The 24,358-nt window shown below is 45.6% G+C and overlaps 1 protein-coding gene and 1 long non-coding RNA gene across 2 annotated transcripts; both read right to left on the reverse strand.

The window, feature by feature from the left end:
- Positions 1–1,895: 1,895 nt before the first annotated feature.
- On the reverse strand, positions 1,896–24,358 carry hsdl2 (hydroxysteroid dehydrogenase like 2). Its single transcript, XM_029692465.1, has 10 exons — positions 24,130–24,358; positions 21,617–21,780; positions 20,928–21,026; positions 19,552–19,666; positions 9,601–9,704; positions 9,229–9,327; positions 8,821–9,015; positions 6,224–6,424; positions 3,005–3,133; positions 1,896–2,603 (listed from the first exon to the last, which is right to left on the reverse strand). The coding sequence occupies exons 1-10, from the start codon at positions 24,144–24,146 to the stop codon at positions 2,491–2,493; spliced, it is 1,236 nt and encodes a 411-aa protein (XP_029548325.1). The 5' UTR covers positions 24,147–24,358; the 3' UTR covers positions 1,896–2,490.
- On the reverse strand, positions 18,943–19,545 carry LOC115149528 (uncharacterized). The gene is made up of 2 exons (XR_003866889.1): positions 19,469–19,545; positions 18,943–19,421 (listed from the first exon to the last, which is right to left on the reverse strand). It is a non-coding gene; the product is annotated as an uncharacterized LOC115149528 (long non-coding RNA).

The following is a 24,358-nucleotide window of genomic DNA, read 5'->3' on the forward strand; positions in this document are numbered from 1 at the left end:
CCTAGAATACAAAACAGCCAATCCCCTCTTCCTTTAGTGAATCGGACGAGGTCCACCAAGGCCAGAACAGCAGGCTGATGTTGGTGAACTCATGTTGAGTCTAAATCATACTGCTACACTTTTATACTGTCACTTTAACTCTGCTGACTGACTAATTCAGGATTATATCTAAATGACAAAACATTAAATTAACTATTTTAGCTTTCTCTATGGTTGCTTCCAGTGTGAAAAAAACGTTTAAAAAAAACATTCTATACCAGACTTGCACTCTGGGTTTGCCCTGGAATGTAGGAGCCAAATTCCAACTATTAGCAGGCGATTAGGTGAGAAGGTAACTACTTAAAAGAAACAACAGAGACAATGTGATCAGAACCTGTACGCAACCCACCTTACCCTGATGAGTCAGGAGACTGCACCCTGGCTTTATGGATCGTTTGTTCCTGTACAGTGTCATTTCTTTGTGCAATACAACAAAAATACAGTTAAGACTTTTCTTAAACATTACATTTCAAAATTGCTTCCTTTAACAATAGCACCATTAAATTGACAATCAATCAAATGTATTTATTTTAATAAAGCTCTTCTTACATCAGCTGATATCTCAAAGCGCTGTACAGAAACCCAGCCTAAAACCCCAAACAGCAAGCAATGCAGGTGTAGAAGCACAGTGGCTAGGAAAAACTCCCTAGAAAAGGTCAGAACCTAGGAAGACACCTAGAGAGGAACCAGGCTATGAGGGGTGGCCAGTCCTCTTCTGGCTGTGCCGGGTGGAGATTATAACAGAACGTGGCCAAGATGTTCAAATGTTCATAGATGACCAGCATGGTCAAATAATAATAATCACAGTGGTTGTAGAGGGTGCAACAGGTCAGCACCTCAGGAGTAAATGTCAGTTGGCTTTTCATAGCCGATCATTGAGAGTATCTCTACCTCTCCTGCTGTCTCTAGAGAGTTGAAAACAGCAGGTCTGGGACAGGTAGCATGTCCGGTGAACAGGTCAGGGTTCCATAGCCGCAGGCAGAACAGTTGAAACTGGAGCAGCAGCACGGCCAGGTGGACTGAGGACAGCAAGGAGTCATCAGGCCAGGTAGTCCTGAGACATGGTCCTCGGGCTCAGGTCCTCCGAGAGAGAGAAAGAATTAGAGAGAGCATATTTAAATTCACACAGGACACTGGATAAAACAGGAGAAATACTCCAGATATAACAGACTGACCCTAGCCCCCAGACACAAACTAGTGCAGCATAAATACTGGAGGCTGAGACAGGAGGGGTTGGGAGACACTGTGGCCCCATCCGACGATACCCCCGGGCAGGGCCAAACAGGCAGGATATAACCCCACCCACTTTGCCAAAGCACAGCCCCCACACCACTAGAGGGATATCTTCAACCACCAACTTACCGTCCTGAGACAAAGCCGAGTATAGCCCACAAAGATCTCTGCCATGGCACAACCCAAGGGGGGGGGCGCCAACCCAGACAGGAAGATCACGTCAGTGACTCAACCCACTCAAGTGACGCACCCCTCCTAGGGACGGCATGATATTTTTGATATTGTTAAACAAAATTCTAAGTCTGCTAACATTTCCTCATAAAACTAATTTCAACTGTTTTTTTTCTCCTTTTTGTAACTTTGTTACCATCGTCATTGCAAAACGTTTATTTTGAAGGGAAATCACAGAGGTCAAGGCCTTATTATTGCTAAGTCTTGCTGGCATCTCGAACAATAAAATATCCTATTATTCATAATAAGTATAAATCAGAGTAAGATATGCACCTTAGACAGCATGAACTCTCCACACATCCAACCCTTAAAGACACACACACAAACGCACACACACACAAACATGAACGCACACACACACAAACATGAACACACACACAAACACACACAGCTGCTGTTCTATTTAATTATTTTATTGAACCTTTTTTTAATATATACACACTATTGATTCATCTGCTCAACCCAAGACACTACTCGTATTATATTTGTAACACTCATACTTGACATAACTTTCATTTCCACTGTATCTTCTAGTTTCTACATTTGAGTTATTTAGCAGACGCGGTTATCCAGAGAGAGACACACCCTGAGTGTCCCAAGAATTTACTGAACAATGTGGGACATGACTACAAACAGAAACCGCAGTACAATTAGAACAACTGGTTTATTAGAAAAAGAAAGAGATGAGGGACAGTTCATTATGACACATTCAGAGATGAGGACAACTGCACATTTACGTTAGACATTCTGGTTATGTCCCAAATGACACCCTAATTCCCTCTATACGGTACCATTTCAGACAACACGGAACTTGGAAATCTACAACGACCGAATTCAGAAATTCGGGCATCATCCTAGAGTTCCCTGAAGTCTCCGACCTGATGATCTCACCATAACGATTTTTAACAGATTATCATTTTTCTTATATTATAAAGTTCCCAGTTGTCTTGAAGGCACCAGATGTAGTGAATAGGCATCTCCTCGTAGTTAGAGTTTAGACTTCATCATGGACATCATCTTCTCCATCTTGATAGCCAGGCTCATGTCTCCTTTAATCATCAGCTTCCCTGACATAAAGGCCATGGTGGGCTTCAGTTTGCCTGGAGAGAGAGAGAGAGAGAGAGAGAGAGAGAGAGAAAGAAAGAGAAAGAAAGAGGAAGAAAGAGAGAGAAAAATAAAGAAAGAGAGAGAGAGAAAGTGAGAAAAAGAGAGAACCACAACATGAAGAAAGCAGCACAATGTGTATCACTAATGAGAGAACTATAGTGGCAAAGACATCAGAAATAACTAGTGAAAAAAAGCAAACATGGTGGTGTTCATCAGGACAACAGAAACGTTTCTTACTGGACCAGTCCAGAGTCAAATTCACTAGGAACCAAAATGGTTTGCTATGGTGAATACGACCCAGGCACTGGCAGGTATTCCCTCCACGTTTCAGTTCTGTTTTCATCCGTTTCGTGCCCAATGAACACGACCCAGCTATCCAGTCAGTCACACTAACCTGCAAACATCTTGGTGAAGTCAGCACTGTCCATGGTCATGATCACGTCAGCTTTGACTGGGGGTTCTCCACTACCTGCACTGCCCCCGCCGTTCTTCATGTCAATGAACCACACTCCTGCATGCTCACCTGGAACACACACACACACACACACACACACACACACTACTATAGGCTCCCCTTCACACCAACAAACATGGAGCCTAATGGACAGTCAAACATCACAAAATAATGACTTTCGGAGTTGCCTGCATTGTCCACCAAGTGTCATGAAACAAGGGAGTAGAGGAAGTCATGAAACAAGGGAGTAGGGGAAGTTTGAAACAAGGGAGTAGAGGAAGTCATGAAACAAGGGAGTAGGGGAAGTCATGAAACAAGGGAGTAGGGGAAGCGGTGAAACAAGGGAGTAGGGGAAGCGGTGAAACAAGGGAGTAGGGAAAGTCGTGAAACAAGGGAGTAGGGTAAGTCATGAAACAAGGGAGTAGGGTAAGTCATGAAACAAGGCAGTAGGGAAAGTCGTGAAACAAGGGAGTAGTCCGGACTTATTTTAATCAAATATTTTGTCTTAAAAAAAGTCAAGTCAGAACTTCACATGAGACTCGTCTTTAATATCTCCACAGTAGAGGGGGCGGGGCCATCACCAACTGAGGAGTGGCTAGAGGGGGCGTGTCATCACCAACACTGGACAACGGAGGAATGGCTAGAGGGGGCGGGTCATCACCAACACTGGACAACTGAGGAGTGGCTAGAGGGGGCGGGTCATCACCAACTGAGGAGTGGCTAGAGGGGGCGGGCCAACACTGGACAACTGAGGAGTGGCTAGAGGGGGCGTGTCATCACCAACTGAGGAGTGGCTAGAGGGGGCGGGTCATCACCAACACTGGACAACTGAGGAGTGGCTAGAGGGGGCGTGTCATCACCAACTGAGGAGTGGCTAGAGGGGGCGTGTCATCACCAACTGAGGAGTGGCTAGAGGGGGCGGGTCATCACCAACTGAGGAGTGGCTAGAGGGGGCGTGTCATCACCAACTGAGGAGTGGCTAGAGGGGGCGTGTCATCACCAACACTGGACAACTGAGGAGTGGCTAGAGGGGGCGTGTCATCACCAACACTGGACAACTGAGGAGTGGCTAGAGGGGGCGGGTCATCACCAACTGAGGAGTGGCTAGAGGGGGCGTGTCATCACCAACTGAGGAGTGGCTAGAGGGGGCGTGCCATCACCAACTGAGGAGTGGCTAGAGGGGGCGTGTCATCACCAACACTGGACAACTGAGGAGTGGCTAGAGGAAGCGTGTCATCACCAACTGAGGAGTGGCTAGAGGGGGCGGGTCATCACCAACACTGGACAACTGAGGAGTGGCTAGAGGGGGCGTGCCATCACCAACACTGGACAACTGAGGAGTGGCTAGAGGGGGCGTGTCATCACCAACACTGGACAACTGAGGAGTGGCTAGAGGGGGCGTGTCATCACAAACACTGGACAACTGAGGAGTGGCTAGAGGGGGCGTGTCATCACCAACTGAGGAGTGGCTAGAGGGGGCGTGTCATCACCAACACTGGACAACTGAGGAGTGGCTAGAGGGGGCGTGTCATCACCAACTGAGGAGTGGCTAGAGGGGGCGGGTCATCACCAACACTGGACAACTGAGGAGTGGCTAGAGGGGGCGTGTCATCACCAACTGAGGAGTGGCTAGAGGGGGGCGTGTCATCACCAACTGAGGAGTGGCTAGAGGGGGCGTGTCATCACCAACTGAGGAGTGGCTAGAGGGGGCGGGTCATCACCAACACTGGACAACTGAGGAGTGGCTAGAGGGGGCGGGTCATCACCAACTGAGGAGTGGCTAGAGGGGGGCGTGTCATCACCAACACTGGACAACTGAGGAGTGGCTAGAGGGGGCGTGTCATCACCAACACTGGACAACTGAGGAGTGGCTAGAGGGGGCGGGTCATTACCAACTGAGGAGTGGCTAGAGGGGGCGGGTCATCACCAACACTGGACAACTGAGGAGTGGCTAGAGGGGGCGTGTCATCACCAACTGAGGAGTGGCTAGAGGGGGCGTGTCATCACCAACTGAGGAGTGGCTAGAGGGGGCGTGTCATCACCAACACTGGACAACTGAGGAGTGGCTAGAGGGGGCGTGTCATCACCAACTGAGGAGTGGCTAGAGGGGGCGTGTCATCACCAACTGAGGAGTGGCTAGAGGGGGCGTGTCATCACCAACTGAGGAGTGGCTAGAGGGGGCGTGTCATCACCAACTGAGGAGTGGCTAGAGGGGGCGTGTCATCACCAACACTGGACAACTGAGGAGTGGCTAGAGGGGGCGGGTCATCACCAACACTGGACAACTGAGGAGTGGCTAGAGGGGGCGTGTCATCACCAAATGAGGAGTGGCTAGAGGAGGCGTGTCATCACCAACTGAGGAGTGGCTAGAGGGGGCGTGTCATCACCAACTGAGGAGTGGCTAGAGGGGGCGTGTCATCACCAACTGAGGAGTGGCTAGAGGGGGCGTGTCATCACCAACACTGGACAACTGAGGAGTGGCTAGAGGGGGCGTGTCATCACCAACTGAGGAGTGGCTAGAGGGGGCGGGTCATCACCAACTGAGGAGTGGCTAGAGGGGGCGTGTCATCACAAACACTGGACAACTGAGGAGTGGCTAGAGGGGGCGTGTCATCACAAACACTGGACAACTGAGGAGTGGCTAGAGGGGGCGTGTCATCACCAACACTGGACAACTGAGGAGTGGCTAGAGGGGGCGTGTCATCACAAACACTGGACAACTGAGGAGTGGCTAGAGGGGGCGTGTCATCACCAACTGAGGAGTGGCTAGAGGGGGCGTGTCATCACCAACACTGGACAACTGAGGAGTGGGAAAACATTGCCTGGAACATGACAGGAAGTTCAGTTTACTTCGGTGGCCTGGTCAGTCACCAGATCTCAATCTTTCGGATGAGATGGAACGGGCTGCTGGTAGCATGAATGGTAGCATGAATGTACTGCCGGCCAATCGGTAGCATGAATGTACTGCCGTCCAATGGACCAACATCCCTGTGTAACTTTTCCGACACCTTGTAGAATCCATTCCCCCCGAAGAATTCAGGCTGTTCTGGATGCAAAGAGGGCTTTGGCACGGTACTAGGTGTGTACCTAATAAACTGGCAAGTGAATATATTCACTATTACAAAACATTCATACAATAGTGAAAAATAACTTTCTTACCAGACAGGTCGAATTTGTAGACTCCTCCAGTGGATTTGACAATGTCAGGGTTGAGGACTCCCTTGATGATGTTGAATGTTTCCGCTATGGGCCCACTGGCAGCAGTGCTACCCTTAACCACTGGGATGACAACCGGATCCCCCATGTTCTGCACCAGAGCCTCAGCCTCATCCAGGAAGAAGTCTGGGAGCAGTGCATTACCTGTGGTCACACAGAGATACTACTATTATTAGCATAACCACTAGGTACAGTCAGAAGAGGACTAGTCACCCCCTCGGAGCCTGGTTCCTCTTTAGGTTTCCTCCAAGGTTCCTGCCTTTCAAGCATGTTTTTTTTTTCTTTCTTAGGTCACTGTGCTTCTGCATCATTGCCTGCTCTCTGGGGTTTTAGGATGGATAAAAAGGTGACAACTGCTGATGTAAAAAAAAATATATATATATATTTTTTAAAATGGCTTTATAAAAATGATTTTGCTTGATTGATAACCACATCTATGCTGTTGGACACCGTAACCACACCACCGTAACCACACCACCGTAACCACACCACCGTAACCACACCACCGTAGCCACACCACCGTAGCCACACCACCGTAGCCACACCACCGTAGCCACCGTAGCCACACCACCGTAGCCACACCACCGTAACCACACCGTAACCACACCGTAGCCACACCACCGTAGCCACACCACCGTAGCCACACCACCGTAGCCACACCACCGTAACCACACCGTAGCCACACCACCGTAGCCACACCACCGTAGCCACACCACCGTAGCCACACCGTAACCACACCACACCGTCACCACACCACCGTAGCCACACCACCGTAGCCACACCACCGTAGCCACACCACCGTAGCCACACCGTAGCCACACCACCGTAGCCACACCGTAACCACACCACCGTAGCCACACCGTAACCACACACCACCGTAGCCACACCGTAGCCACACCACCGTCACCACACCGTAGCCACACCACCGTCACCACACCGTAGCCACACCACACCGTAGCCACACCGTAGCCACACCACCGTAGCCACACCACCGTAGCCACACCACCGTAGCCACACCACCGTAGCCACACCACCGTAACCACACCGTAGCCACACCGTAGCCACACCACCGTAACCACACCGTAACCACACCACCGTAACCACACCGTAGCCACACCACCGTAGCCACACCGTAGCCACACCACCGTAGCCACACCACCGTAGCCACACCACCGTAGCCACACCACCGTAGCCACACCACACCGTAGCCACACCACCGTAGCCACACCACCGTAGCCACACCGTAACCACACCACCGTAGCCACACCACCGTAACCACACCACCGTAGCCACACTGTAACCACACCACCGTAGCCACACCTTAACCACACCACCGTAGCCACACCGTAACCACACCACACCGTAACCACACCGTAGCCACACCACCGTAGCCACACCGTAACCACACCACCGTAGCCACACCACCGTAACCACACCACCGTAGCCACACCGTAGCCACACCACCGTAGCCACACCACCGTAGCCACACCACACCGTAACCACACCGTAGCCACACCACCGTAACCACACCACCGTAACCACACCACCGTAACCACACCACAACCACCCACACCGTAGCCACACCACCGTAACCGCACCACCGTAGCCGCACCACCGTAACCACACCACCGTAGCCACACCGCCGTAACCACACCGCCGTAGCCACACCGCCGTAGCCACACCGCCGTAGCCACACCCACCGTAACCACACCACCGTAACCACACCGTAGCCACACCGTAGCCACACCATCTTAAACACCATCTAGAGTCGAAGATGTTGGGGGTGGAGGGGAAGGGGTTATAAACTGACATATTTAATTATTTTAAAATGGTCATACTATAAATTATTTAGCCATTTGATTTAGAATTATAGGACCCCTTTAGGTATATATATATATATATATATATATATATATATATATATATATATATATATATATAAAAATACACATTTGATAATATTGAATGGCCTTTAGTACCAAATCCCATAGAAACACATTGAATAACATTCATAAATAGCAAAAATAAAAAGACATAAGGAATAAAAAGGTTTGGAAGTGTCTGTCCTACATCTAGGAGATAAGAAACCTCAGGAAACATATTTAACCCCTTTTGGGGGGTGGGGGGTAGGCAAAAAAACTACCTCCATACTTCCATTCGTTTTTAAAAACTGGTACCCAGTTACCTTCAGACGGGGCCTGTGACACGTGTGGGGGTAGTAAAGGTCATATTAGTTTAGAAACCGATTTCCGGGACGTCTAATGGTCTGACGAAAATCTCTGTAGCACAGCCACCTTCCACAGCAGATCCAGCCAATAAAATTTAAAAAAAAAAGACATCTCTTATCTTAAACTGACTGATTTAGATGGGTATTTTCTGTATTTATGCAACTTATATTGACGCACCAGTACATCAAAACATCTCTACTGGGTGATTAAAATTGACACTAGAGATCCAAGTTGGAAGGATTACTTTATCAGGCTGTTTTATATCTGTGACGTAAAATTCTGTGTTAAACCTCACATCACCGTGCACATTACCTGGAGCGACGGCGTAAATGTCAAAGTCTTTAATTCCCTCGGTCTTCAGAATTTCCTCGTCGATGACAAAGTTCCCGGTGTAGCTGGGTGGCTTACCGAAGATGGCGTAGGCTGCGTCTGACATGATGTCAACATTACGACACTGCTTACCCACCTCCGCGCCGCCTATCATGTCCATAGCGGCAGTATGGATGGCTGGAGGACACGGCGCAACATTCATTAACAAAATAAATACATCTTTCTGAATTACTTCAAAATACTTTATGTATTGGCACATAGGAAGTTATTTTAGATGGCACTGATAGGATTCCAGATGACAACAAAAGTGACAAACTAGTCTTCTCATTCCTACTCTGGTTCATTAAAAAACTGGTTATACAGTGTAAAATGGTATCTTTCAACACATACCCGTCTTAGGCCATAAGGCATTGACAGCGATGGACCCTCTGAACTCTTCAGCCATGCCCAGAACACACATGGACATGCCATACTTGGCCATTGTGTATGCTAAAGGGAAACCATAAAAAAAAGAAGAACAGGTTAAAAAAACACAAGTCAAAGATCTTGTTTTTCAAATCGTCCTCGGTGCATAGCAAACAGAGAAGGTGCGTCCCAACAACTTCTCCTTGGCTCCTCAACTTGTTCACTACTACCGACAAAATCTAAAAGCATTGGATTGGTGGAGGCAGGGGGCTAGAGGGAGATTCCATCATATTTCTTATACAGTGAAGGGAAGTGCACACTGAGACTCAGACAGACAGTGAATGAAGGCTTCCTTACCTGTGTGGTTTTTGAACCAGATGGGGTTCAGGTTAAGCGGTGGGCTGAGGTTGAGGATGTGAGGGTTTTTACTCTTCAACAGATGTGGGATGCACAGCTTAGACCTGGAAAAACAACAGCTTAGACCTGGAAAAACAACAGCTTAGACCTGGAAAAACAACAGCTTAGACCTGGAAAAACAACAGCTTAGACCTGGAAAAACAACAGCTTAGACCTGAGAAAAACAACAGCTTAGACCTGGAAAAACAACAATTCAAATGTGAGAAAACAACAGCTTAGACCTGGAAAAACAACAGCTTAGACCTGGAAAAACAACAGCTTAGACCTGGAAAACAACAGCTTAGACCTGGAAAAACAACAGCTTAGACCTGGAAAAACAACAGCTTAGACCTGGAAAAACAACAGCTTAGACCTGGAAAACAACAGCTTAGACCTGGAAAACAACAGCTTAGACCTGGAAAACAACAGCTTAGACCTGGAAAACAACAGCTTAGACCTGGAAAACAACAGCTTAGACCTGGAAAAACAACAGCTTAGACCTGGAAAACAACAGCTTAGACCTGGAAAACAACAGCTTAGACCTGGAAAACAACAGCTTAGACCTGGAAAACAACAGCTTAGACCTGGAAAAACAACAGCTTAGACCTGGAAAACAACAGCTTCAGACCTGGAGAAAACAACAGATTCAGACCTGTAGAAAACAACTAGACCTTAGACACCTTAGACTGGAAAACAACAGCTTAGACCTGGAAAAACAACAGCTTAGACCTGAGAAAACAACAGCTTAGACCTGGAAAAACAACAGCTTAGACCTGAGAAAACAACAGCTTAGACCTGAGAAAACAACAGCTTAGACCTGAGAAAACAACAGCTTAGACCTGGAAAAACAACAGCTTAGACCTGAGAAAACAACAGCTTAGACCTGAGAAAACAACAGCTTAGACCTGAGAAAACAACAGCTTAGACCTGAGAAAACAACAGCTTAGACCTGAGAAAACAACAATTCAGAAATACATTTTTCAGAAAGGCTTCTTCGTTGAATGAAACCCTCCCGAAGTACTGAGTAAAGGGTCTGAATACTTATGCAAATGTGATTTCATTTTTATTTATTTTTTATTCTATACACATTAGCAAAAATGTCTAAAAACCTGTTTATGCTTTGTCATTATGGGGTATTGTGTGTAGACTGATGAGGGGAATAAAATACAATTTAGAATAAGGCTGTAACGTAACAAAATGTGGAAAAAGTCAAGGAATTAAGCGCACAGAGAGAGAGAGACAGAGAGAGAGAGGGAGTATCGGTGACTGTGCATACAGTTACTACTCCCTGTGCCGACGGTGGAAACCTGTCACTGAGGAAGAGGAGGTCATTAAGTTGATCTTGAAGAACATCCTCCCACTACTGGCCAGTCAACTCAGAGAAAGAGTCCGACTGGTTAGACTGGGACAGCAGTTTGAGAAGGATAGAGAATGTCAACAGCAATATGAACAGAGAAAGAAACAGACACACAAGCCAGACCATTAACCACAGCCAGAGAGTCTCCAGCCAAGACCTCTCCGCTATTCTGTTGGACAGGTAGCAAAGAGGGACATTCTCCAGCTACAAGTCCAAATCAGTATCACGTAAACCCCTCCAGGAACCACAAACCGTGCAACAAGTCAACACACCTAACTCCCATCACAAGAACAATCATCATCCTCCTCCTCTGGGACCATCCTCCTCTGACCAGAGCTGAAAACACCAAGAGTCCCAGACTACGCCAAACCGTCAACATACCCTTCCTTTCAGCCAATACCGCACCAGCTGGTGTTACCCCTGTCCATAGGCCCGTGGACAAGAACCATCCTGGACAACGGATCATCCTACACGCTGCTCAATGAGAAGCTGTGGAAGGAGGTGAAAAGGTCCACAACACAACATGAAGCCGTGGACAGAAGGTCCGTTATATCTGGCTGACGGTGAGGCTAAACTACCCCTCGGATGGAGTGAGGTAGAGTTCCGTCTGTGTAACCTGTCGTGTTGTAAATTCATTTCATATACTTCAGTGATGTCCAGATTAATACTGGTTTCCACACAATCAGAGCAAGAAGCATTTCTTCCAAGCAGAAGCTACATGACTGGGGTCCAAGTGTAGCAGTGTTCTCTGCCGTCGCTCCGGTAACAGCTAGCCCCTGGTAATCTGGCTGATGATCTCCTTTAGGAAGAGCCCAGCTGGAACAGCCAGAGGAGTTATGGCTGTTAGAACAACTGCAGAATCACTCAAATGTGTTTGCTTCCTACGTAGGGACTGGGACAACACTGGGACAAATTCCTTACGTTTTGTTTTTTGTTGCCCTGAATTCTGCTTTGCAAAAATCCACTGGAGTCAGTACTGCAAAGCCGTAACCCGAGTCGTCCCCTCAGAGGACCCTTGGACATGGTGCTATAGCAGGTTACTCCAGACTCTGCTATAGTACTTTTTTTTATTACATATTTAACATGTCAGTTAAGAACAAATTCTTATTTACAATACAAACCAGGAGGACGCTGGGCCAATTGTGCGCCGACCTATGGGACTCCCTACCACGGCCGGTTATGATAGAGCCTGGATTCGAACCAGGGTGTCTGTAGTGACGCTTCTTGCACTGAGATGCAGTGCCTTAGACCGCTGCGCCACTCGGAAGCACTATAACCAGGTAGTCCATCGCCACGACTTGAGAGTCTCAAAAAGAACCTGATCAAAACCCGTCTCAAGCAGAAGAGGAACTATGATAAAGACAAGCAGCTCAAATCAAATGTTATTTATCACATAACCTTACCGTGAAATTATTACTTACAAGCTCTGAACCAACAACGCAGAATTGTTTAAAAATTACACAAATATGTTTTATTTTTAAAAAATGGAATAAAACTAAAGAAAAACAAGTTACAATAAAATAACAAGGCAATGTGGGGGGGGGTACAGGTTTTTTGAGGTAATATGTACATGTAGGTAGGGGTAAAGTGACTATGCATAGATAAACAGCGAGTAGCAGCAGTGTAAAAAAAGGGGGTCAATGCAAATGGTTAATTGTTCAGCAGTCTTATGACTTGGGGGGTGGGGGGTAGAAGCTGTTAACTTTTTTGGGATAGGGGGCAGTATTCAGAAATTCAGATGAATACGTGCCCAAATTAAACTGCCTGCTTCTCGGGTCCAGAAGGTAGGATATGCATATTATTAGTAGATTTGGATAGAAAACACTCTGAAGTTTCTAAAACTGTTTGAATGATGTCTGTGAGTATAACAGAACTCATATGGCAGGCAAAAACCTGAGAAAAAAATCCAACCAGGAAGTGACTTGTAGTTTTCCTATCTAATCCCTATGGAAACTACAGTGTCTGTGGGGTCATTTCGCACTTCCTAAGGCTTCCATTGGCTGTCAACAGCCTTTAGAAACTTGTTTCATGCGTCCACTGTTACTGGGCAGAGAATAGGAGCTCAGTCAATCAGTGGACTGCCTGGGACCAGTGAGTTGTTTACTGCGCGGCACACTGGGGCGCCGCTCCTTCTTTTTCCTCTGTAATGAATACGCTATTGTCCGGTTGGAATATTATCGACGTTTTATGTTAAAAAGATCCTAAGGATTGATTGTAAACATCATTTGACATGTTTCTACAAACGGTAATGGAACTATTTGACTTTGTCTCTAGTTTTACGCTCACGCGTTATGCCTTTGGATTAGTGATCTGAACGCGCGAACAAAAGGAGGTATTTGGAGATAAATATGGAATATTTTGAACAAAAATAACGTTTCTTGTGGGAGTCCTGGGAGTGCATTCCGCCGAAGATCAGCAAAAGTAAGGGAAGATTTATAATACTAATTCTGAGTTTAGTTGACTCCAGAACTTGGCGGGTATAGCTTGCTTTGATGGCTGAGCTTTGTACTCAGAATATTGAAAAATGTGCTTTCGCTATTTTAAAATCTGATAGCGGTTGCATTAAGGAGTAGTATGTCTATAATTCTTTCAATAACTGTTGTAAATTTAATCAATGTTTATGATGAGTATTTTTGTAAATTGATGTGCTCATTCACCGGATGTTTTGGTGGGAATACATTTTCTGAACATCATGCGCCAATGTAAAATGGGGTTTATGGATATAAATATGAACTTTATCGAACAAAACATACATGTATTTTGTAACATTGAGTCCTGGGAGTGTCATCTGATGAAGATCATCAAAGGTTAGTGATGAATTTTAGCTGTATTTCGGGTTTTTGTGACGCCTCTCCTTGCTTGGAAAATGGCTGTGCGATTTTTCTTGTCAAGGTGATGTCCTAACATAATCTAATGCTATGCTTTCGCAGTAAAGCCTTTTTGAAGTCGGACAATGTGGTTGGATTAATGAGAATCTTATCTTTAAAATGGTGTATAATACTTGTGTGTTTGAGAAATTTGAATTATGAGATTTTTGTTGTTTTGAATTTGCCGCCCTGCTATTTCTCTGGCTGTACCGCGGGTACAACCAGTGAAGTGTCCCACATGTCCCAGAAAGGTTAAGGAGCCTTTTGGACCTAGATTTGGTGCTCCCGTACCGCTTGCCGTGCAATAAAATAGTCTATGACAGGGTGGCTGGAGCCTGACAATGTTAAGGACCATACTCTGACGCCACCAGGTATAGAGGTCCTGGATGGCAAGAAGCTGGGACTGATGTACTGGGCCAGGTTGTTGCCCTGGCACCACACGGCCAGCTGTGGCCTCCTCCCTATAGGCTGTCTCGTCATTGATCAGGCCTACCACTGTTGTGTCGTCTGCAAACTTGAGGTTGGAGTCGTGCCTGGCCATGCAGTCGTGGGTGAACAGGGAGTACAGGAGGGGACTGAGCATGCACCCCTGAGGGGCTCCAGTGTTCAGGATCAGCATGCAAGATGTGTTGCTACCTACCCTTACCACCTGGGGGCGGCCCGTCAGGACATCCAGGATCCAGTTGTAGAGGGAGATGTTTAGTCCCAGGGTCCTTAGCTTAGTGATGAGCTTTGAGGGCAATATGGTGTTGAACGCTGAGCTGTAGTCAATGAATAGCATTCTCACATAGGTGTTCCTTTTGTCCAGGTGGGAAAGGGCAGTGTGGAGTGAAATAGAGATTGCATCATCGGTGTATCTGTTGGGGCAGTATGCACATTAGAGTGGGTTTCTGGGATAATGGTGTTGATGTGAGCCATGACCAGCCTTTCAAAGCACTTAATGGCTATGGACGTGAGTGCCACTGGTCTGTAGTCATTTAGGCAGGTTACCTTAGTGTTCTTGGGCACAGGGACTATGGTGGTCTGCTTGAAACAAATTCGTATTACAGACTCAGACAGGGAGAGGTTGAAAAATGTCAGTGAAGACACTTGCCAGTTGGTCAGCGCATGCTCGCAGTACACGTCCTGGTAATCCGTCTGGCCCTGCGGCCTTGTGAATGTTGACCTGTTTAAAGGTCTTACTCACATCGGCTACGGAGAGCGTAATCACACAGTCGTCCGGAACAGCTGATGCTCTCATACATGCCTCAGTGTTGCTTGCCTCGAAGCGAACATAGAAGTGATTTAGCTCGTCTGGTAGGCTTGTGTCACTGGGCAGCACGCGGCTGTGCTTCCCTTTGTAGTCTAATAGTTTGCGAGCCCTGCCACATCCGACGAGCGTCAGAGCCAGTGTAGTTTAATTCAATCTTAGTCCTGTACTATCGCTTTGCATGTTTGATGGTTCGTCAGAGAGCATTGCAGGATTTCTTATAAGCTTCCAGGTTAGAGTCCCGCACCTTGAAGGCGGCAGTTCTACCCTTTAGCTCAGTGTGAATGTTGCCTGTAATCCATGGCTTATGGCCTTATACCGCTTGTTGAGTGCGGTCTTAGTGCCTGCATCGGTTTGTGGTGGTAAATAGACAGCAATGAAAAATAGATGAAAACTCTTGGTAAATAGCGTACTCTACAGCTTATCATGAGGTATTCTACCTCAAGCGAGCAAAACCTTGAGCACCACCCCTCACCTTACTAGAGGTTGCTGTTCTGTCTTGCCGATGCACGGAAAACCCAGCCAACTGTAGATTATCCATGTCCTCGTTCTGCCAAGACTGTGAAACATAAGATATTAACGTTTTTAAAATTTCCCGTTGGTAGGATAGTATTGAACGGCGCTTTTCCAGTTTATTCTCCAGTAGGACGGATTGTAAAGGCACACAAATTCTCACCAAGCACCCTGATCTGGACCCCCGTATCGGTTTCTCTTCCTCATGCGAATGACGGGGATTTGGGTCTGGTCCGGGAGGAGACGTAAATATTTCGCCTGCGTTTCGTAAAAAAAAAATGTTTTTCTCCAGTCCGAGGTGAGAAATCACTGTTCTGATGTTCAGAAGCTCTTTCCGGTCACAAGAGACGGTGGCAGAAACATAATGTACAACAACAAAAAGTTACAAACAATGCAAACAAAAAACACAGAATAAGACAATTGGTTAGGAACTCGTTAAAACGGCAGCCATCCCCTCCGGCGCCATTTCCACTTCCAGGTCAGTGATCGGGTGTCGCTACACTCCAATCCGTACTTAAAACCGGAAAAATAATTCTTAGTAAAGCTCGCTCCTAAATGGCAAGGACCATATAGGATTGTGGAGCAGAATGGCCCCTCTGAACTACAGAGCAGTGAAGGAGGAGGACACAGGTGAAGATATGGGCGTTGTCCATGTATCACGCCTGAAGGCTTGTTACACCTTAGCCGAGGAATTGGAGGAGATTCTTTTTTTAATATATTTTATTTATTTTACGGGATATTTAATGACCTCAGAGAGTCAGGACACCTGTTTAACGTCCCATCTGAAAGACATCACCCTACACAGGGCAATGTCCCCAATCACTGCCCTGGGGCATTGGGATATTTTATTAGACCAGAGGAAAGAGTGCCTCCTACTGGCCAACCAACACCACTTCCAGCAGCATCTGGTCTCCCATTCAGGGACTGACCAGGACCAACCCTGCTTAACTTCAGAAGCAAGCCAGCAGTGGGATGCAGGGTGGTATGCTGCTGGCTTGAACGGCATAAGGTCCTGAACATCTTTGAAGAGGAAAGTGATGGAGAAGTTTCTCGGGATTCCCAGACATCTTACACTTTAAGGCCCGTTTACCCTCAGCTGATGAGAGTGAACACAGCAAAGTCACGAATATCATTGAGGAGGAAAGTGAGGAGACTTTTCTCAGTTTCCACAGACCAATATGTACCTTCCATGGCATTGGTCGGCTTTTTCCAGGGGAAGGGGTGTGTGTGACAGCCCCTGAATTTGTCCAAACCGTCTGTGCTTCTCCTCCCAATGCAGTGCCTCCCTTTCAAGTCCCTATTAAGTAGCCAGCATCAGATGCGCAAAGGTTCGGGGTGACAGTGGTGCGAATGAGGAAGTTTCAACCCTCAGTTCCAAACCTCCTTTACTCTGTTTGTTGTTTTGTATTTAAAAGTTTTATAGTTGTGTTGCAAGAGTTAAAAGGATCTACTTATTTCTATTGACGGATTTCTTATCTCCGTTGGTCTCCGCTGTGACTCCTCTGGAGATCTGTTGGCAGATTGGATTGACTGTCCCACTGACTATAACCTTTTTCCCCAGACGGTATTCGTTTGTTTTGTGATTTACACCATGTTGGTTTATGTGTTTAGTTGTAGGTGAAGATTACTGACATTACTGATAATGTTTATTGTGTGTGGAATGGGAGTTTATTACAATCTGATTGTATGAATGAGACCAGTTTTACACATTCATTTATTGCGTGACTGAGGACAGTTGGTTTCACTCAACCATTTACCGAACCGGATAATATTTTTTATGCTCGAGGTACGGGACATTTACAGGTGTGATGTTGTGATTGTGATGTTATTGTGCATGTATCATTTATTTTGGTAATACGACCAATGCATAAACAGTTATTTCTAATGTTTTGAAGGGTTTATGGAAAGTTTATTTTCCTTTCTGACTTTATATTGGTGTAGACTTGACTGACAGATGTGACCTACTGACAAACTAAAATTAGAAACCAAACTTTTCTCTGGTAGGCATGACCTACAGTTGAAGTCGGAAGTTTACATACACTTAGGTTGGAGTCATTAAAACTCGTTTTTCAACCACTTTTGTGCATGACACAAGTAATTTTTCCAACAATTGTTGACAGACAAATTATTTCACTTATAATTCACTGTATCACAATTCCAGTGTGTCAGAAGTTTACATACACTAAGTTGACTGTGCCTTTAAACAACTTGGAAAATTCCAGAAAATGATGTCATGGCTTTAGAAGCTTCTGATTGACATAATTTGAGTCAATAGGAGGTGTACCTGTGGATATATTTCAAAGCCTACCTTCAAACTCGGTGCCTCTTCACTTGACATCATGGGAAAATCAAAAGAAATCAGCCAAGACCTCAGAAAAAAAAAAATTGTAGACCTCCAGAAGTCTGATTTATCCTTGGGAGCAATTTCCAAACATAACCTGAAAGGCCGTTCAGCAAGGAAGAAGCCACTGCTCCCAAACCGCCATAAAAAAATCCAGACTACGGTTTGCAACTGCACATGGGAACAAAGATCGTACTTTTTGGAGAAATGTCCTCTGGTCTGATGAAACAAAAATAGAACTGTTTGGCCATAATGACCATCGTTATGTTTGGAGGAAAAGGGGGCGGCTTGCAAGCTGAAGAACACCATCCCAACCGTGAAGCACGGGGGTGGCAGCATCATGTTGTGGGGGTGCTTTGCTGCAGGAGGGACTGGTGCACTTCACAAAATAGATGACTTCATGAGGGAGGAAAATGATGTGGATATATTGAAGCAACATCTCAAGACATCAGTCAGGAAGTTAAAGCTTGGTTGCAAATGGGTCTTCCAAATGGACAATGACCCCAAGCACACTTCCAAAGTTGTGGCAAAATGGCTTAAGGACAACAAAGTCAAGGTATTGGAATGGCCATCACAAAGCCCTGACCTCAATCCTATAGAAAATTTGTGGGCAGAACTGAAAAAGCTTGTGCGAGCAAGGAGGCCAACAAACCTGACTCAGTTACACCAGCTCTGTCAGGAGGAATGGGCCAAAATTCACCCAACTTATTGTGGGAAGCTTGTGGAAGGCTACCTGAAACGTTTAACCCAAGTTAAACAATTTAAAGGCAATGCTACCAAATACTAATTGAGTGTATGTAAACTTTTGACCCACTGGGAATGTGATGAAAGAAATAAAAGCTGAAAAATTATTCTCTCTACTATTATTCTGACATTTCACATTCTTAAAATAAAGTGGTGATCCTAACTGACCTAAGACAGGGAATTTTTACTAGGATTAAATGTCAGGAATTGTGAAAAACTGAGTCTAAATGTATTTTTGCTAAGGTGTATGTAAACTTCCGACTTCAACTGTATATAGTGAAATATAGTGAAAAAACTGTTGCAAGCCGACAGCCCTGTATTACAACGGCAGTCAGCACTGAGCAATGCAGTCAAGTTTACACTGCCACCTGCTGGCATGAAATAGCGATGAATAAACAATTACTTTTTAACATTAAGATCACTGTATTCCTCAAGATCCCAATTGACATTTCTGCTCCCGTGGAACAGTTGTTGTGGGGGGAGACGATAACATCTAGGATTTGATACCAGTAACCTTCCAGTAGCCAGCTCACTTCCCACCAGATTCCCCCCCATCAGACCCGGTATTCAAACTGGCAACCCACGTGTTGCTGGGTCGCTTCTAACTGCTAGGCTACCAATACCAACGCTTAAGAGTTTGTTCTAGAATAAATCAAGAATGTAAATGTAGCACACAATCAAAAAGGTTACATAGATGTAGGCCTAGTTGACCTAGCTATCCTGTTTAGTATGTATTCATAGCTGTAGGCCTAGTTGACCTAGCTATCCTGTTTAGTATGTATTCATAGCTGTAGGCCTAGTTGACCTAGCTATCCTGTTTAGTATGTATTCATTCACTCACGTCAGATAGGTTCCTCTGAGGTTGACGCCCAACATAAGGTCCACTTTCTTCATGGACGTCTCCAGGGTTCCTGTCAGGTTAATGGCACTGGCATTGTTCACCAGGATATCAATACCTGGACACAGACATGTGTTAAAAGGGACACTTCACTTATAAATGAAAGTCTGTCAGATGTTTTCATATCTCAAAAGTAGATTTCAAGACGAAATGACGTCCAATGACATTGCTTGTTTGTGTAGATACAGCTATACACTTAAATCCACCCAAAAAAATTGAAAAGCACAGTTTAATCTCGTGGACAGATCAAAGTAAACATTACTGATACAGTAGAATCAGTCAGGAAAGAACAGAATGCGTTAGCTAGCAACCAGCAGTAGTTCTGAATGCGTTAGCTAGCAACCAGCAGTAGTTCTGAATGCGTTAGTTAGCAACCAGCAGTAGTTCAGAATGCGTTAGCTAGCAACCAGCAGTAGTTCTGAATGCGTTAGCTAGCAACCAGCAGTAGTTCTGAATGCGTTAGCTAGCAACCAGCAGTAGTTCTGAATGCGTTAGCTAGCAACCAGCAGTAGTTCTGAATGCGTTAGCTAGAAACCAGCAGTAGTTCTGAATGTGTTAGCTAGCAACCAGCAGTAGTTCAGAATGCGTTAGCTAGCAACCAGCAGTAGTTCTGAATGCGTTAGCTAGCAACCAGCAGTAGTTCTGAATGCGTTAGCTAGCAACCAGCAGTAGTTCTGAATGCGTTAGCTAGCAACCAGCAGTAGTTCTGAATGCGTTAGCTAGCAACCAGCAGTAGTTCTGAATGCGTTAGCTAGCAACCAGCAGTAGTTCCGCTGTTTCAGTTTTCACTTTTTGTTGTTGTTGGACAAATCATGATTTCGCAGGTGTTAGCGTCTTTTGAAATTTGGAAGGGGTGGGGTGGCATTCGGCCCGTAATTTGCAAAGAGAGAAGGTTGGAGCTCCTGGTTCTAGCATCTCTGAATCCCGTCTAACCCGTATGGACCCAGAACTTATTGGGGCAGCCCACCAATTAGGCAATATTTAATTTAACCTTTTATTTAACTAGTTAAGCCAGTTAAGAACAAATTCTTATTTACAATGACAGGCCGAAACCGGCAAAACCAGGACGACGCTGGGGCCAATAGTGCGCCGCCCTATGGGACTCCCAATCACCGCCGGTTGTGATACAGCCCAGGATCGAACCGGGGTCTGTAGTGACGCCCCTCTAGCACTGAGACGCAGTGCTTTAGACCGCTGCGCCACTCGAGAGCAATACTTTAGTTCTGTATTAACTGATATTAAACACGGTGTAATTTACTAATTCTCTTAGTTATTCTGGGCTTTTCCCTTCATTTGGGGTGTAACGTGTTACTGCTCACCTCCAAACTTCTGCACGGCCCGTTCCACTGCCTCTCCAATCTGCTTCTCATCTCTGACGTCTACGATACAAGGCAACGCTTTGCCTCCCAATGCCTCGACTAGCAACACGCACAGGGATAAGCAACACGCACAGGGATAAGCAACACGCACAGGGATAAGCAACACGCACAGGGATAAGCAACACGCACAGGGATAAGCAACACGCAACACGCACAGGGATAAGCAACACGTACAGGGATAAGCAACACGCACAGGGATAAGCAACACGCACAGGGATAAGCAACACGCACAGGGATAAGCAACACGTACAGGGATAAGCAACACGCACAGGGATAAGCAACACGCACAGGGATAAGCAACACGCACAGGGATAAGCAACACGCAACACGCACAGGGATAAGCAACACGTACAGGGATAAGCAACACGCACAGGGATAAGCAACACGCACAGGGATAAGCAACACGCACAGGGATAAGCAACACGTACAGGGATAAGCAACACGTACCAATGTACTTATTATCACATAATTCAGAAGTCATCAAGATCCAGAATGTCTGATAAACTGGGAGGGACTAAATTGTGAAAAGACAGAAAGTTACATCTTAAGGACAGTCAAAAGTGTGATAATTTAGTGGTTTAAGCCTAAAGCCAGAAAAAAAAAAAAAGGTAAAGTCAAGCTGGACTCACTTTCTTCTGCAGCTGTGTAGATGGTTCCAGGTAGTTTGGGGTGGACCTGTGCGGTTTTAGCAGCTATGACAACATTGGCACCATCCTTAGCAGCTTTGAGTGCGATGGCTTTCCCAATCCCACGACTTGCCCCTGTAATGAACAGGGTTTGCCCCGCTAGCTTTCTGTAATCACACACACAACAAAGGAATACTAGGTTGTTTTGCAGGATAGGCTCGATTCAGGGAGGACTGTTGCTGCCACTACATTGTACATTAGGTCAGGATGTAAGAAATTAGAAGATCCATACAGAACACCTTCAGGGAGGTGGCGTCATCCAATCAAGATAATTCCATCCTTGTCTCCTCAATTAGTGACAGCAATATGAAACTCTATCAAGAGTCTACCAGGGTTGAATTCAGTTCCATATACCTGAATTTAACACAATTCATTCATTCAATTCAAGTTGTCTGAGTGCCAGTCTGTTTGCCAAACATGAAGAAAAAAAAATCTATATAGAAATACATTTTAAAAAAGGGTCTTGACAATGACAGAAAAGTAGTTGGCACTCTGGCTAGATCTCAAGGACAGGAACACTTTGGTATAATATGACAAGAAGTCAATCATTCAAGTTTGAGGTGGTGTTATCAAAGACAGGCTAAAACTGCTTTTCCAATAGAAATCTTCTTATCACACTTGTAGGCGATGTCATGGCGACTTCGGCTCGCTGAAATCATGCGGAGAAACACCGTCTCGCAACAGAACGGCTGGCCGTCAAAATCAAAAGACACTCATTCGATATAAAGTTGTTTTTTGACATATTAAAACGTGTCAGTTTGTCTCCTTCACGAGTTTGGAGTAGTAACATGTTCAACTACTTGAGACATCGCCACGAATCTGGGTTGTGTCTTTAGATTTAAAGAGAAAATTAAATGACTAAGGAAGAATTGTTCAATTATTTCACCGACTTCTTAAATCCCAAACCACGCGTACCTGGAAGTATCGCGATGTTGCGATCGTGTTGTGAGATAGAGGTCACTCATTGGTTGTTACACTCCGGTGACCTTTAGCCTGAATCTCATTGGCTGGCTGTTACACTCCGGTGACCTTTAGCCTGAATCTCATTGGTTGGATGTTACACTCCGGTGACCTTTAGCCTGAATCTCATTGGTTGGCTGTTACACTCCGGTGACCTTTAGCCTGAATCTCATTGGTTGGCTGTTACACTCCGGTGACCTTTAGCCTGAATCTCATTGGTTGGCTGTTACACTCCGGTGACCTTTAGCATGAATCTCATTGGTTGGCTGTTACACTCCGGTGACCTTTAGCCTGAATCTCATTGGCTGGCTGTTACACTCCGGTGACCTTTAGCCTGAATCTCATTGGTTGGCTGTTACACTCCGGTGACCTTTAGCCTGAATCTCATTGGCTGGCTGTTACACTCCGGTGACCTTTAGCCTGAATCTCATTGGTTGGATGTTACACTCCGGTGACCTTTAGCCTGAATCTCATTGGTTGGCTGTTACACTCCGGTGACCTTTAGCCTGAATCTCATTGGTTGGCTGTTACACTCCGGTGACCTTTAGCCTGAATCTCATTGGTTGGCTGTTACACTCCGGTGACCTTTAGCATGAATCTCATTGGTTGGCTGTTACACTCCGGTGACCTTTAGCCTGAATCTCATTGGCTGGCTGTTACACTCCGGTGACCTTTAGCCTGAATCTCATTGGTTGGCTGTTACACTCCGGTGACCTTTAGCCTGAATCTCATTGGTTGGCTGTTACACTCCGGTGACCTTTAGCCTGAATCTCATTGGTTGGCTGTTACACTCCGGTGACCTTTAGCCTGAATCTCATTGGTTGGCTGTTACACTCTGGTGACCTTTAGCCTGAATCTCATTTCCCCCCATCAGGTCTTTGTGACATTTTAATTTAACTAGGCATTCAGCTACATGATACAATGCCTGCTAAGTTTACAACGAAGTCAAAAACAATCTAAGTCTAGCTGTTTGAAAGATATAGTTACATAACTAGCAGGTACACTTTGTAACGGTGATATATATGTAATAATATAATATATAATAATCTCCAGTTTACAATGGGCTCATTCATCCATCTCCTCTCCCTTGTAATTATTCCCCAGGTCGTTGCTGTAAATGAGAATGTGTTCTCAATCAACTTACCTGGTAGAATAACGGATAAATAAATAAATAAATATGTACAGGAGTGTGAAAGACAAACAGCAAAGTTCACTGCCGTTGTTTATCGTGTCTGGCTGGGTAGACAGAGTAGCCAGATGACCTGCTTTACAAGCTAACCCTGGCTAGCTACATTTCAACACAGCTTGTGTTGGAAGTTCTGGACCCCCAAAAATATATAAAGTATTTCGCCAAAGCTCGTCTTATGTTTCTCTTACAGCTTAGCTAATTGATTTACATGCAAGTAATCAGCCATCTATGAAAACTAGACAACTATATAGTATGTTATGTCGCCAAGAGGCTAACGTTAGCAGGCTAGCTAGCTGACATTACTTACCCTGTGTTTTGCAACATACTGAAACGTCTGATTTTTTGTTTTTGTTTCTGCAGATAATGTTTTTAACGCAGAAAATGTGAACGGACGATTCAATTCAGTTCAGAAGCAAATCCGGTTCCAACTTTACTAAAACTTATCCGGGAAAAGCAATGTGTCCAGCAGATGAAAGTGGCCTTTACCCCAGTTAGAGATGTGTTCTTGTTCTTCGGTATCGAGGTGTTGGTACATC

This window comes from Salmo trutta, chromosome 15 (assembly GCF_901001165.1).
Source record: "Salmo trutta chromosome 15, fSalTru1.1, whole genome shotgun sequence".
NCBI lineage: Eukaryota > Metazoa > Chordata > Actinopteri > Salmoniformes > Salmonidae > Salmo > Salmo trutta.

Excerpts from the sequence above, each read along its gene's own strand:
- hsdl2 (XM_029692465.1), bottom strand. Across the intron at positions 9,705-19,551 it reads CTCAGAGGAACCTATCTGAC|GTCTAAGCTGTGCATCCCAC; the intron begins GTGAGTGAATGA and ends TTGTTTTTCCAG. Across the intron at positions 3,134-6,223 it reads CTACAAATTCGACCTGTCTG|GTGAGCATGCAGGAGTGTGG; the intron begins GTAAGAAAGTTA and ends TGTGTGTTCCAG.